This window comes from Hyalella azteca, unplaced genomic scaffold (assembly GCF_000764305.2).
Source record: "Hyalella azteca isolate HAZT.00-mixed unplaced genomic scaffold, Hazt_2.0.2 contig13959, whole genome shotgun sequence".
In the NCBI taxonomy this organism is placed as follows: domain Eukaryota; kingdom Metazoa; phylum Arthropoda; class Malacostraca; order Amphipoda; family Hyalellidae; genus Hyalella; species Hyalella azteca.
In genome coordinates this window covers 37,775-54,734 of record NW_025943861.1, presented here as the reverse complement: position 1 = coordinate 54,734, position 16,960 = coordinate 37,775, and the positions used below count along the sequence as shown (strand labels likewise).

The 16,960-nt window shown below is 39.2% G+C and overlaps 1 protein-coding gene across 1 annotated transcript in view; it reads right to left on the bottom strand.

Moving 5' to 3' along the window:
* Positions 1 to 367: 367 nt before the first annotated feature.
* Positions 368 to 16,960, bottom strand: part of LOC108682320 (protein unc-80 homolog) — a gene marked incomplete at its 5' end in the record, with an annotated part of 54,045 nt that continues 37,452 nt past the window's right edge. Inside the window, 7 exons of the mRNA XM_047883901.1 lie at positions 368 to 3,905; positions 4,886 to 4,990; positions 6,205 to 6,318; positions 7,012 to 7,253; positions 8,778 to 8,928; positions 10,488 to 10,684; positions 12,814 to 13,026. Of these exons, the coding sequence (XP_047739857.1) occupies positions 3,750 to 3,905; positions 4,886 to 4,990; positions 6,205 to 6,318; positions 7,012 to 7,253; positions 8,778 to 8,928; positions 10,488 to 10,684; positions 12,814 to 13,026 (1,178 nt within the window). The remainder of the gene's footprint in view (positions 3,906 to 4,885; positions 4,991 to 6,204; positions 6,319 to 7,011; positions 7,254 to 8,777; positions 8,929 to 10,487; positions 10,685 to 12,813; positions 13,027 to 16,960) is intronic.

Sequence of the window (16,960 nt, the reverse complement as noted above, 5' to 3'; positions counted from 1 at the left end):
TAATGCGCCGAATCCAGCACATTTAAGTCTACACAACGAATAGGACGCAAGTAAACAAATTATGCTAAAAATTATTATATTATAATATATTATACGCCACGCTATACTTCTATATTTTTCATATGGAAATTAAACTTAAAATGTAAAAAAATTAATGGGTTTCACGTATGACTGACAGTCGCTACCACTGTACGCAGTACCAAATTACGAGCTTATGTGTTTTCTCCTTTGACGGATTAAAAATCATGTGATTTGTCTCGAGTGTACTTTGAGCAACTTTCTGACATATTGATAAAAAAATTGTTTTAATCGAATGTAAACGGGTTATTTTTTGGCCAATACCCCCAGGAGTAAATAAAACAAGAACCAACGACGATTTTTTCTTATAGCATCAACATGACTTCAACATCAATAGAACAAAAACATAAATTCAGCAAACGGTTTGCAACACCACGGTTAAGCGTACAATTGACAAACACCCAAAACACTTCGCTGAAACAATGCGGCAACTACCTATGCAGCGTAGAATACAGAAGACACTCATTACACTCAATTTTTTCACAAAAAGTTATCTGTTATCATAAATTCGTTGAGCTCTTTTCGACTGAAGTTCGTATGTTCGTTCAGTTCGTCAAATTAACATATGAACTGAAGACGCAGCGAGCTTTACAACTTCCATTGACACGATATAATGAGAAACTAAACAAAACGCCAGTCACTCTGAATGGTTAAATCGGGGCAAATTTTCAAGCGAGAGTAAATAGCAAAGAAATAATTATCAAAATGTCCGTGAAATTCAGTTTAAATTTGAGTCGCCCAGGAAGTTTACAACGCACAAGCAAAAATGGTCATTTACCGCAACATGATAATGAACGAAGCTCGAAAGATTGTATTCATGCAATATTTTAAATTTTCCTTTCCATATGCTATACTGTGAAACATTACTTGTGTACATTATTACGAGAAATAACCGCTTTATAATGTATAGTTTTAAACATTCAGCCAAAAAGGCCGGACTCGTTTGATTGTCGTCGAAATTTCAGTTTTTTAAATTTGATATGGCGGCACCGGACGCACACGGCTCTATAGGCAAGCTAATTACATTTGTGCGGTCGTTGGATTAATATTACTGTTCAGCAATACTCGTAATAAATATGAGCACAGCAGAGGACGCCACAGGGGAAAATTTGAACAAAATTACGCATACACTGACGCGAGCACAGTTCGACTTTTTCTTTAACCCCTCAATTTAAAACATCTTACTAGCCTTCTGGATAAAATTAAAATATTAACATTATAAAATTAGATCGTTCGATATACAGCAAATATATTGAGATATAATAATAAATTTTAAGGGATATTTATATATTGAGATATAAATTAATAAAATTTACCTTACGTATTTCGGTGCACTTTGTGCCCGCTGGATCAAATCAAAATAGGAATATTTTTATTTTGTACCTTGATGTCCTCGATCAAGATTCTTCAATATCGTGACAACGAGGCCTAATTATATTATTGAACAATCATAAGCGATAGCTACATAATTACTATGTTTAATTACGACACATAATTGAGACCTTGCCAACGTTTCTTCGACGCACAATAAATTCCTTAAGATGGACCTACTAAGTGACGTCGCCGGCGGGTTCAAGACTGAAGCAATGGTTATATTAACCAGTCAATGACTCATAAAATACTAGTAATCATAAATGCAAACTTACTCTTTACTAACAAACGATCGCATTGATCCCTTCAGTGTAATAACAATATAGTAAATTCCAGTGCCTGAAGTGTAACACATCTGAAGCGAGCACTGAAATGTCTTTGTTTACGAGGTGGAAAATGCAACATCATAAAAGTCTGGAACTGTGATATTACTAATACCTATTCCATCATAACATCAATACATATTAGAATAGTTATATAAATTGGATGACAGCGATCTGCAACAACGTCAACAATAAGCAACAACATCAACAAGCAAACACAACAATAGTTTAATATCACATCAAATACATCAAGATACACCATCGCTATACGAACAACTGGCTCGTGCGTGAGAACACGAATGGGTTCAGTCGCACGTTCGTCGTCTGCATGTAGATCCACTAAACCTAGAGTGACGAGACCAACAGCAAGAACTTATTAATTATAGGCATAAATGCGTGATGGAAAATGTCTTGAAATTGCATCCCCATGTTTCTTCCCCACTTTAAATTAGGTCCAACTTGACCCAGTAATTTCTTGTTGACTACGAGCAGACATTATTTCAGTGAACCTGTCAAGAATGGCCAAAGAGATCGATTTCGAATAATACAGTTCTCGTTGAAGCGTAATAAATATAAATACTCAGCTGATGAATACAGGATGATCTATTTTAAATTATGTATTGTTGGTCAATACAACATCGAAGTATTTAGTTATGTCGGCAATTTGTTCTGACAGTAAAGATGCACGGCAAGAAAGTTCACTGGGAATAAACGTGACATAATCTTCGATGCTTGATAAACTTTTACATATAATGATTTTTAACAGCAAATATAAAAAATAATACAACAAATTTTATTACTAGAAGCAAAGAAATTCATTTCTCTCGTAAACGGCGGGTGCGATAAGCCCAAACCCTTTACAAGCGTCTGCTTACTGCTTCACGTGAAGACCTCGGCGTCCCTTAGAGCTTTTAACGTTATTTTGAGGAAGGACATGCGGGGATCATAGAAAAATATATTGGGGATTACATGGTTAATAATTATAGGGTAGCGTCATTACTCGTCCATATCACATTGAATTATGAGTCTTAAGCTTACCATTACCACGCGTTGGCAAAGAATGAAGCGACTAAAAGCCACTCTAGAACTCTTACGTAATTCTAAAAAACATAAATGGTTTGATTTGAGAAGAAAAGACCCTCTCTCTTCTGAAGTATGATTAAGTTGAGTATCTGTGCAAATCTCTTCAGAAATTTGTAGGTTTGAATAATTACAAAAATATATGTCATGATCGAAAAATTCGGAGCATTGCTAGTAAGACGTCAAGCACGCCAAGAGAGCTTGAAAGCACAAGCTATAAAAAAGTACTGCCCGGATCAGCGCAATATTGAGTTGCTTCCCTTCACCCTGCTGCCTTCAATTTAACTGCAATGGCATTCATTACGGCGCAGTGGACCTGTTCCACATAAAAAACCTGTTCGCCTGGGACTGTCGCTAATCTTTTCCTGCCGTGCTCCAATGAGCGATGGCCCGTACAAGAACAGCCCCAAAAAACTATAGAAAACGTTCAGCAGTCTCAAATACGCTCTTAATTGATCATTATTGCGGATTCAGACCTCCACCACAATACAGTCCGCAAGCTCTGATGGAGCCTGAGAAGCGAAACCATGGAACAGATCCCTATTCTGGACCGTAAGCACGGGAGTCCTTCAGAGGCCAATCGTCTCCCAGCCACATGACTATCATTTCATCTCATCAATAATTTCATAGCAGGCCAGCATAGTCGGCCACTAATTTGACCCATGAATAACAACAACAATCATAATGGTTCAGGTATCACCATGTCAGTTCCGCGACATAGACATTCATAATTATCGAGGTAACGGGGCATGGCAGCTCACCAAATAATGTATCATAGCCCTGTTTGGTGTATCACAATAGACGGATACATGAAATGTATGCAATTTTATGTAGATGAATGTATACTTTCCATAAAATTTTTGGTATAAGTCATTACACAAGATGTAGACCAGGGCGCTATATGAGCGTGTCCTCCTCGTCGAGGTCAGTGAAGGAAGTCAGGAGGTATTGGTTGTCGTCCACCCTGAGGACAGCGGCCCGCCCGGCCTCCGTGTGTCCGTCGAAGGAGGACGGGCCGCTGCGCAGGAGGCCGGCCAGCGACCCGGCGCTGGTCTGCGTGGAAAAAGTAATTTTTTTTCTGATTTGAACTGAGGAATAAACTTCTTAATGTCCCTTTAAACTTCCGAACATGTTAAACGCTTTAGAAGAAAATCAATAATATTATGTAATAAAAAAGTAGTATAGATGTAAAGATTTGAACTCAGGAATTAATTTCTTAATGAGCCCTTAAAATCATAACCTTACTAAACATTTTGAGAAAGAAGAAATATGTATATTCTGTAAACTGTTGAAAAAGGAGAAATAGAAAATTTAAGTAAGAGCTCTAAGGCCATTTGAAGTTAAGAATTAGAGGCACGAGAAATGAAGGCTGAGGGAGAAGGTGATGGAGAGGGAGTTGACTGGTGAATAATTAAGGTGAATGGTTAATTTAGGTGATTGATTCATTCAGGTGAATAATTCATTCAGGTGAATGATTAATTCGGGTGATTGATTCATTCAGGTGACTGGTGATTAATGATTTCACTGAATGATCATTTAATGATTAATGATGAATGAATGATTATTTCAGGCCTAAAAAAATAATTAGTAGAGAAAAGGGAGTAGGATATCAAGTGGATATCAGTATATATAAACTTTTTGATGTAAAGATGGCAAAAAATCCCTTTGTTTGTCCCGGCGAGATGTAAATAAAAATTATCCGAATAGCGTGATTCAGGATTTAGAAGAGGATTCAGTTTTAGATGAACCATAAAACGATTCAAGTTTAATTTTTGCTCAGCCCTAATATTATGCAAAAATTTTTTTTAAAACACAAGTGAATCACGAACTTCATTGCAATTCACAAGATATATAATGTTTGCTTGTCTTGCGTATGTTTGAAGCTTTAACAACATAACAAAAATGCATACGAACTTGGCGGGGGTGTGGGGGAAGCTTGCGAGTTAATCACGAAATTCCTATTAATTCTTAAGTTATACAACATTGCTTTTTATTTTAGTTTGTATGAACTTGTAAAAGAAATGTATACACACTTTACGAGGATGCAGGGGCCGCGTGAGGGTGATGGTGGAGGGGGGCGAGCGCATGCCGCTCGTGGTCACACCCAGGAGAGGGTAGCGCGTGTGGCTCGAGCGTACCTGAAATATGTGCTTAATGTTAAGTACATTTGATGTACTTAATAGGAAGGTGTTAATAATACAAATACTTAAGCTAAAAGACTAAAATAATGTTGCCAATACTAACTTATCAGCAGGTTATTTAATTAGGTTTTTTTAATTTTTTTGTGATGACAGGAAACCTGGCGAGGTTTGTTGGCGAAATCTCATAAAAACGAATTCAAATTTGGATTATGTGGGTTTCTATCTTCGAATTTTTCTTTATTTATAATATTTTTTAGAATGAGGTGTTGAATAAACATTCCACACACCTTACTGTTGAAAGTTTGTTTCACACGCCTGAAGTTTCAAAGGAGAAGACATCTACTAGAGTCTCGATAGAGTTCGTGTAGCTGAATATTGGTTAAGCTCGCTAGTAAATATTCATGCCGTTCAGGTCTCACCATAGAGCACCATGGTTCAGGTCTCACCATAAAGCACCATGGTTCAGGTCTCACCATAGAGCACCATGGTCCAGGTCTCACCATAGAGCATCATGGTCCAGGTCTCACCATAGAGCACCATGGTCCAGGTCTCACCATAAAGCACCATGGTCCAGGTCTCACCATAGAGCACCACGGTCCAGGTCTCACCATAGAGCACCACGGTCCAGGTCTCACCATAGAGCACCATGGTCCAGGTCTCACCATAGAGCACCATGGTTCAGGTCTCACCATAGAGCACCATGGTCCAGGTCTCACCATAGAGCACCATGGTCCAGGTCTCACCATAAAGCACCATGGTCCAGGTCTCACCATAGAGCACCATGGTCCTGGTCTCACCATGGAGCACCATGGTCCAGGTCTCACCATAAAGCACCATGGTCCAGGTCTCACCATAGAGCACCATGGTCCTGGTCTCACCATAAAGCACCATGAAGTTAATACATTTCTACATAGCAGCATACCTACGTCTTTATTTCGGCGAACCAACATCAATTTTTAATTAATTGTTTCATCACAAATCTTGAAAACATTTGTTCTAAGTCAGGAAACACGAAGGACCTGCTTAGAAATTTTGGCGCTACACCAACAAGATTTCGAATACAAATCACTTTTAACCTAAATCTAAAAAAAATTTTGCTCGTCTTAAAACCGAGAACAAACTGTACCTCATATCATAAATTTTTATTAATAATAACTTACCTTCACCTTAATATTTCAATAAATATTTTGTACACAAGAAACAAGACGGACCTGCAGCTCTATTTTGCTGAGGTCCTGATGCGACGTCCCCTCGTCGCCCCACGTGCTCCGCGGCGCAGCCAGGACACCTGCGCCAACTCCTGCGTCGCCCCCCACAGCCCCAGTCTGCGGGGTCGCCATGCATTATGATCACGGGATGCATTGTATCCTAGGGATGCTTTATAACCACGGGATGCAATATATCCACGGGGTGCACTTTATCCACGGGATGCCACAAGATGCACTTAGTCAGTAGGCTGCATCATGTCCTCAAAATGCATTATAACCACGGGATGCAATATAATCACAGGATGCACTCTATCCTCTGGATGCATTTCATCCACAGGATGCAATACATCCACAACTATAGCTGCTACTTCCTTCATTTTGAAGATCGAATTCGAGTAGAAAGATGAATAGGTTATCCTGGTTAAATAGTTACCTTTCACTAATTATGCGGTCCTAATATTCTGAATGATACTAGACTAATTAATTAACAAACACATGCTGCAATTCCGAAAACAGGAATTTTTCGGCGGATTAAATTTCTATGAAACGATTTTGTTAGTAACAGTTGACCTAACTTAATACTCATAATACCACTCAGGCAGGTTCATGTAGTAACGGTGGTATTAGTGTACGGCGACAATAAAGTTCCTGTCGCTCGGGACACGAGTGAAATAACTTGGGATGTTTCAACTCCAGCAAAATAAATATCTTCGCAGTGGAATAAAAACTAAGTCTCACTAATCAATAGATTAATCAAGGGCAAATATAAGTAATTCAATTCTAGAAAACAGTTAATTCTTCAATACTTACAGCAACTTTGCCCCTGCCACTGCCGGGCAGGAAGAGAGGAGTTCTCTCCTTCTTGAGGAGGGGCGCGGTCATCTCTTTGCCGGGGGGCAGGGCCGCGGGCCCGACGAGGCTGCCGACGCTCGGGCGCTTGGGGGCGTCGCCCCTGGGGCTCCCGCACCGTGGGGCTCTCACGCTGCCGGTCGAGGGGCCCGAGCTCGAGGAACCCCCGTTCCCACCTGCCGCCCCTGGGGAAGCTGACGCTGCTGGTGGGTATCAAATAATAATGATAATACATAATCGTTGACGATAATATATTTGTCAGGTTAATCTTAGTAATGTTTATGTTCAAGTTCTCCCATATCTGAAATAATAAGATCAACTAGAGAGAAAATATTTTCGTACTTATAAACTTGAAGAAGCAAAACTTAACTTACAATGAGAAAATTATTAATCAGCCTAAGAAGAAAGTTTACTGGTACAACGTCGAAAAGCGAACCAAAGTGAGCCAGGAGTTTTCCTTCGTAAGACTCGTCACTCGAGCTCAGGAAGCATAATGGGTATTTTACATAGGCACATACATATTGTGTTAGAAGGAATATCGTAGAAACGGCCCTGGAATTGCAATATCCGGGCCGAGTAAGACGCTCTGTTTCGATTGTTTCCTTGACGCTATCAACAAAACTTTTTGAAATCGACGACACTATAGTGTTCCTCTACGTTACTCTTTAGAACCTTAACGTACCTGCAGAACCTCTGTGATAGCAGCACGTCGCGTCGGTATATGTATTATATCCTCGTCGGACGTAGACCACTAACGTTTTACTGCATGGTATTAATACAGTATACGATCTCTGCTAATTTGTGGTTTACCATAAGTTTCCGCTGATAACAGAACTGACCCCTCAAGAAACGGTGCACTGTACGGTTCCTTATTATCATTTAAGGGCATTGAAGATCAAAGTTTAAATATCGCTTCGAATATGTGCCACGCGAGTTGAACGGTGCAAACTCTGTTGAGCGAGCCACGTGCAATGTGGCTCGTCAGAATATCTTTTACTATCACACAAGCAGTATAACTTCACAGGCAAAATCCCTTTATTATCACTTTCAACAACCAGACTTGGCGCACCCAAACCTTTCTTAGTGCATTGCAAGCCCCTGGTTGTGAATTATGCACTTGTCCAGCAGCAGTTATCTATGATACTTTCTTTATCTATCGTTTTATGAACCACCTGAGGTCCGTAACAAGCTGTTACGTAGTCAGCTCAGGCAGCTTTCAGCAACACAAACGCAATGCTATTTCTATTTTAAAAACAACAAAATGTTTTGGTGAGAGCTCGGAAGTATCTCGCACCTAACTCCAATAACCTCTGCAACCCTTAAAACTCATACAACCTCTACAGCGCACACAATTCCTACAACCCTTACAACTCCCTGGACTCCTACAACTCATACAGATTCTACAACTCCTATACAACCCTTACAGACTTAATAAAAACAACCCCGACAATTCTCCTATAACTCCTCCAGCAACATACGAAAGTACTTTGATAACTAAACAGAGAGAATAACCTCTCGGTGAGGTAAAAAACGGCCAGCACTACCGATTTAATCTGTGTTTGATTTCATTATTGACATCTAGTGCCAGAATTATTTAACAATTATAACATAAAAGCTGTAAAAAAGCAGAATACTTTGTTTGAGGTAAAGGAGGGCCCATCACATTTATTCAGGACTAATAAATAGTATATAGTGTCGCTTGCGTCAACTGAAAAATATAAAGTTACTTTCACCAGGAGCAGCCGTGGCTTTCCCTTCCTGAGGCTCTGCCGAGGGCGTGGACCCGTTGGCGGATTTTGGGGAAGTGTGGCCTTTTTCCCCCCCGCTGGCGAGGCTGGTCTCGCTCGCCTCCATGTCGGAAGTTTCAGAGCCGTGACTCTAAAAATCAAAGAACATTTCCTGAGTGGAATTTGTGTTACAAGTTAATTAACGGATATGGAATACGAACATCTGAATAAAGTTAGATAAAATTTACGAAGCTGGATTTCAATCGCTCTGTAAAGTCCTCATTCGTCCTTTCGAATAGTTGAAGGTGAACGTTTTCTCGAAGTTCAAATTCTAAAATATATAATGACGCTATGAAGGCTATAACTACGTATAGTTTCACATCTACGAGTATATATACCGTTTTTTTTCTCCACATACAGTATGTATTAATTCGTTCTTGGTAAATTTAATATTTACAAATATATAGCCTGGTTAAAAAGTATGATATATGTGGGCAAAAATTATTTGGAGTTATTGTCCTTCTTGAGTCTAATAATTCGTACGACAAAAAAATCGACGAGTTTGAAAAGAAATTCTTCCAAGGAGAGGCTGTTAAAAATAAGGCAACGTTTCGCTCATCATTGCTATAACATGCTGCTGTACATATTTTGTTATTAGTTTTTGACAGTCTACGAAGATGTGGGATGAATTTCTAAATTTTTCATTGAACTTTAGAAGCAATTAGATAAGGTGCTACAACGAAATTATACGGTATGACTTACTAACAATTCGGTACAAAATTTAGAGCCAAAAATTAGTATAATAACCTTAAGTCAATTTAAATATCTTCAATTCATGAATTACCAGGCCATTGGACTCGAATCACTCGATAAAATCTTCATGTGAATTTACTCCAGCGATTAATAATAATATATATCATATTATTACCACGTGATAATATACCTAAATGACAAGTTCACCTAGAATTTAAAATCAAATAAAATCCCCAAAAATTTAATTATATGTTCATCGAAAGCGTTTTCGATGAAGCTACGATGATTTAACATAATAATTGCTTTTTACTGTAATATTATAATAACATAATTTAATTATGATTTGTTATTATAATGTTTCACATAATACAGGGTGATTCACGGAACCTTCCTGTTTTGTATTTCGCGCCAAGCAGCCAGATGTTGTCGGAAAAAGGCGGGGAGTATTCTTAAGAGAGGCAAAGTCATGAAGTTTTGTGCCTCGTCAAGTTAGTTGCCATTATGCATTGGACAAGTGAGAAGTGTGCGTTTTCTGTCGAGGCGTACCGGTACTTTTCTAATGGCCGTTCCACTATCGCTAATCAAAGAGCACCGCATTCCCCATCTCCTTGAGAGGTTACCTTTGGCCGGCCCGATCCCCTGATTTGGCTCCATGCGATTTTTATGGGGTTATCTTAAATCAATTGTTTACAAAGACTGTCCAAAGACATTACCTCATTTGAAGAGCAACATACCCGTTAATATGCGTCAGCGAGTTGAACGGAACTTCAAAAATCGACTAACTGAATACATTGACAATGGGACCATCATTTTTTGATACCACCTTTAAATCTATATGATACAAATATTCAGGTAATATATATTTTCAATTAAATTTATATTGTAATGATATCTTTACTAGTTCTTTTTTTATTAAGCTTTCAGACTAGGAAGTTTCCATAAATCCCCCTCCTGTACCTCGCCATGACCCCGCTTGCTGCGACGCAGTCTGAAGGTCTTCCTGCTCTGCGCCATCTGCCGCTGCAGGCGGTGTTTGTTGGCGAGCGCGCCGCTGGTGCTGCGGTCACCACCTCCGACCGCACACTCCTCCGCCCCCCCGCCAGACCCCGACTCGCGAGGGGGGCTGCTTGGGCTAGAAAAGCTCCCGGGTTCACCTATCAATGAAACGACAAATACCGTTAACGTGGATATCACGGAACTAGTGAAAGTCCGACCTCGCTACGCAGGAAGCTAAACAATTTTAGGTTTAAGATAAGTTGTACAAGATATATTGTTCAAGATATAAGAATGTATTTTATTACATTCACCTCTGCACTGTTCAACACGGTTATCAGTAGCAGAATATTCTACTAGTATTGATCGACAACACTTGATAAAACGAACTATGGAAAAGATCGAATTAATTCTTGTGACCAGCTACTTAATACTTTTCAGACAGATAAATTTTACAGGAAACGTATTTGATAAATCAATGCTGCATCATATTCGAAGAAAGTTGAAGTGATACAACGTGGGAAAATTGCACATGATCTGGACAAAAACATGTTGACGTAAACAATTGTCGCAGGTGCTGCGTGATATATATAAGTAGTACACGTGATACGTATACGGAGTACACGTGATACGTACACGGAGTACACGTGATACGTACACGGAGTACACGTGATACGTACACGGAGTACACGTGATACGAATACGGAGTACACGTGATACGAATACGGAGTACACGTGATACGTACACGGAGTACACGTGATACGTACACGGAGTACACGTGATCCGAATACGGAGTACACGTGATACGTATACAGGATAAACGTGATATGTATATGTGATACACGTGATAAGTATATACGGTAAACGTGATAGTATACGTGCTATACGTGATGCGTATACGTGGCACGTTATACGCATATACGGTAAACGTGAAGTATCCGTGCTATACGTGATGAGTATACGCGGTACACGTGATACGGTGAACGTGATTTGTGCTGCTGAGATGTAAAATTTTCCAATGTATAAGCTTATTGGAATTTCTCATGGACCATTAGACGGGGGCGAAGCTCCCAAGCAATTGCCGATGGCATGCGTTCAGAGACTAGATGTCAGAGAGCTAGAATTGGGTATAACCTAAAAAGAAATGATTTATAAATTGATTTAAGTGAAGTTGCAATAAATTGCGTAATGTGCAGAAAATCATCAGTGCACATTTTTGTGTCCATACGTTAACAGTCTTACTTACATCTGAGTTTTTTCATTATGAGTTTCACTGTAATAGAAGAAAAAATTTATCACATAAATTGAATGCTACGCGCAATCGGAGTTCTTACGGTCAATCATTTCGCGTTTGAAAGAGTTGTATTCTATTGCGCTATTATTGGCATCAATTGAATCCAAGAATTTCAACTCATTGGTCTTTTTTTGCCAAGAAGGACGTTGCAATAAATAAATAAATGATATTTATCTAAATTAAGGAGCATTCTCAATTCTCAACACGTTGAAACCAAGTAAAATTAATATTTTTCTCCTGAACATGAAATGATCCTTCAGCGAAGAGAGGGCCAAGCAAAGAGATATAAAATAGAGACCATCAAAGATATTTGTCGAGACTTAATGAGAGTTCAATTAGATGATGGTTTTAAACGCAAGAAAAGTAGCAATGAATTTATACCACAATCAGTTTCCAAAAATCCCAATACTTAGCCTTAATTTCGTCATGGTGGGTGAAAGCTTACCTACTCACTGCATGGTCGTAGAGCACTTTAGACTCGCTGGGAGAAACATTTATTTAAAATCATCTAAGAACTTTGCAGTCTTGGAAAATAATGTGGGAATTCTAACACCAGCGGAACAAATTGTAAGCGAAGCGCTACAAAAACAAAGGTGCGACAAACGATCAGACAGTGCATGAGAGGTCGCTTGTGCGTTATGTTGTTAGACAAGAGGCACTCGCTGAGGTATAGCATTTTAAGGAAGATTAATTTAAATTTAAATTATTAAGAATTTAAGACTTAATGCAACGCAAATCCATCGTGAAATACGAGCAAGGCAGGAGTTGAGTCATTTATTAGTATAAAATTGCAGAAATGAAAATAATTGGATTGTTTCGTTATGTGCCACTCGTATATGAGCCATAAATTGCATGTGAGAAACTTCGATATTTATACAAATATTTGGGTTAGTACATAAACGAAACTGTACCCATGACACGTGTGATCGACTGCAGGGACCTTAGCATTTCCTTGATGTTGATATTGAAGAAGGCAACATTAGATCTTTCCTTACCTTCCTCCTGCAAGAATGAGGCAGCAGCCGTCAGCTGCTTTTGATCGGCTTTAAGAGCAGCTGGTGTAGGTGCTACAGCTGCAGCACTCGCCATCAGATTAGCAGACGACGCACGTTTACGTAAGAGAAAAGCTCCTTTGTTACGCTGCAGGCGGTCGCCCGGCGCCTCCGCGGCCGAGGGCAGGGCGCCTGCTCGGCCGAACCTGACCGAGCCTGTTAAGGGCGAGCGTGCCGGGAACTTATATATACCAACCAAGCGCAGATCATCGAGGAATTGAGCCGAAAAACTGCAGATTATACAACAATATACAAGTGACATCTTGGTGCCAGTTAAAAGAGTCTATGGGTTTCTTTAGGCAGGTTACTTTTGGTCTGATATTGGTGACTCCCATAAGATATCCATTGTTGCGTAAAAATGAATTTATAGGTAAATATTCGTACATGACATAACAGATCTTGCATGAGAAGAGATTATATACGTGCAGTTTATGGTTATAAGCTCAATGGGTGTCACCTATACGCCAGCCAAGCTTTTGATAAGGGTACATGTAGTGCAGTTGCGTCCTCGGCACGCTACTAGAACACAGCGTTATGAAAGACACGTTTGATGTTAATACCAAATGATTCCCAACCAAATTATTTTGATTGTTCTTAATATACCACGCGGAACAAATGCGGGCAGAGAGAGAAAGATTTTTTCGTGTTTACAAGATATTAATAATAATAATAATAGTAATAATAATAGCGGTTTCAGCCTTTTGTAGGCCGTAGGCCTGTTGCCGATTCTTAACATCGCAGAATATTCACAGCATTTTGCGGTCTCGAACTCGCAACTCACTGCTACAATTCTGCTGTGCTTAACCGCCCGGCCTCCTCGCCGATTCTGACCAGAAACTGGCGCACAGATCGAGCTGGGATCGAACCCGCGCCTCTCTGCGCCAATCTTGGTACTCTGAACTTTAACCACTAGGCCACCCTGCCCACAGGTGGTATTGCCTTTTTGCGACTGAAATCACTTGCTAGAATGACTTGTGCTAAATTACTTATTCCGACTAAGAAATGATCGTTAAAATAATTCTTTAGACTAGATTCATCGATTTAGGACGTATCATCATCAATTGAATGTTTCAAGTCTTGCTTGCGGCCGACAGGCACACGGCGTCAAATAAGTTCGATGTTCTTAAACTCTTCGGTTGGGAATCACTGATAACAAGATATACTTATTCAGCATGCGACACCTAACGACTAAATAAACTCGTTATAATGTAGCAATTAACAGGAGGAGTCTGCTGCCAATTATTGTTTGAAAAGAAGTCAGCAGTTTAATACACAATAAAACAAAGCACAGTTATTATCAGTTATTTTTGTATGATCTAAGTATAGGCTTAGGAGGTAGAGATTTATATCGATGCATGAAGAGGGTTAATGGCCGCAATATTTTGAGCATCATTTCCAAAGATGAGGTAATAATAATAATAATAATAATAATAACAATAACATAATAATAAATAATAAACGATTAATACCAAATTTTCAATACGAGAAATAACTCTTACGGCGAGATTAATTGATTTAAGTTGTCTTTTGAATATGTTGTGGGAGAAATTCTTGCATGTTTACATTTTATGAAGAAGGTGAGCTCAATATTAAGGAAGGAAGGAAGGAAGAAGGTGAGCTCAATATTAAGGAAGGAAGGAAGGAAGAAGGTGAGCTCAATATTAAGGAAGGAAGAAGGTGAGCTCAATATTAAGGATGGAAGGAAGGAAGAAGGTGAGCTCCATATTATTTCCACTAGTGTAAACTAGTGGAAAAGTGTGCCCGCTTGCTGGTTCACGGAAGAATGAATAGTTAGAACTCATGCGGCACCATTTTCAACGTAAATGGTTCATTGCTAGTGAGATAAACGATTCTTTCACATCAATATATAATTTATTTAGTGAATTTTTTATTTAAGAAATGAGACTTATTTTAGTTTACTTATATTATACATGAAAATGCCATCAAAGACAGTGAAATTTAAATTTTTTAAGATAACTTAACTTTCTATCGCTTTAAGACAATTTTGGATATTTCGCTTCGAGGCCAACGTAAGGGTACGCACACAGTGAAAGCAGGTTTGCCCGTGCAGGCAACCTGCTCCAACCTGCCACAAGAATGAATATAGGATAATAATTTAAGTGTTCACAGTGAAAACCTGTACGAATAGGCTTCTGTATTCTATGGTTTCAGGCGCCAGCCTGAGCAGGTAACCAGCACGCAGGCAACCTGCTTTCACTGTGTGCGTACCCTAACGTAGCTACGAGCCTCCGTATAGCCCTAATCAAGTGTCAAATCTTAGCATATCAACCGCAAAATTTAACCCCAATTAAAGAATGCGGAAAACTCGGAAATATAATAGCCGTAATTACGTGGTTTGTGGCTGTAGCCGTCAGTTAGTTCTGAAGAGCGGGATGAAAGCAGTTAATTGCAACAGCGGAATGATAGGAAGTAAATCGTCGGAGATTGCGATAGGATAACACACAATTTAGGTGCTGTCGGAATAGTGTCAGGTTTCAATTCCAGAATTCTACACAATATCTTCGGAATGCGATATCATTTTTTCAATTCGAAAGCGGAATAAAGGCAAAACTGGTTCAGTATTTCTGGCTTGAGATGAATCAGCAGGTGATAAATTACAAATATTTGCCAGTGATTTACAAATATTAGAAGATATGAAATAGTATTGTTATTTATTGATTAGTCCCAACAGTGTACAGCACAACAACAGCAGCAGCAAAGGATAGGCAATATCTTGAGACTAAAAATATCTTGAGACAAATATGAGACTTGAGCAATATCTTGAGACAAAGGACAGGCAATATCAACAGGCCATGGGCCTATTTCTTCAGTGCCGACACTTCTATTCTATTCTAATATTTTGAGACAAGGCACACAGCCCTTTGTGGAGTGAGCACCTCAATGAAGCAATGCTATCTATACAAGGAGCTATGGAATACAGTGACATGTAAAGAAAGTTAATGTGCCTGCAATGTGTAGTGAGTACACGCGTGGGGTGTGGAGGTTACAAAAGAACACAGTTTATTTATGCCCATGCATGCCGCACCAGTTGAATATTTTCGGCATTACCATGGAGGAGTTAATATTACAATTAAGGCAAGGACGGAAACTATTTTGAAAATGTTTTAGCGGGATCCGAAATGAGAAAGTTTCGCCTTTTTTACATTCACTTCCAACGAAGTTGTTGAGAATTACGCTAATCTGAAGGTATAAGTGCTCAGTTATTCAGTCATAATAAATATGAGATGTGATACTCTTATTACCTCACAAAATATTGCTGAAAGAGTCATTTCGTAACTGAACAAATTTGATTTAAGATAAATTAAATCCGCTACGCCTAAGAAAACTTTATGTAACGAGAACCGCTTTGTTTATCCGATTTGTCAACTTGAAGACAAGAAGACAATGAGGGCGGCCATTACAGTCTGCTGAACACAGATGAACAATCATCAACAGAACACAGACAATGAAGCACAGTATGGCATTAGTACAGAACAATGTACAACAAAACAAACAGGTTTAAGGTCTAGCGCGTTTGTACAGGTTAATTATTGCGTGGTATAAGTGGAGGATTATATGTACAGACTGTGCCTTGCTACTCACCGTCGATGCAGCGGTTGATCTTAGGTTCGTGTCCTGGGGACATACTTTCAAAACTCGCTAAGTGAACGTAAGTACTTATACGCTCTATTTTCTTGACTATGATTGGCGGATTTTGCTTGAAAGGCCGTCAATAATTGGCTGATGAACTTACGATCTCTTAACTTCTTCTGAAAGTATGGACCCTGAACTTTGCCCTCACCATGACTCATCGTCAGGTATACATGATACCACAGTGTGACTACGCGGGGCCGAGTAACGTATAATTATAATAGGTGCAGCAATAAATATTTAAATGTGAACATTAACGTTCTATATGTTTTATTTGGATTGTGACAGAATCAATGGGAGGAAGTTTTTGAAAAAAATATTCTGGAGAATTTACAGTTTTTAGTGATCAGTCATCACTAGCAGTTTGCATTTTTGACCGCCAGACATTCTAGCTCCAAAGCTTTCAAAAATTCTCGAGCATCGCCGCTGTGTTGTGCAG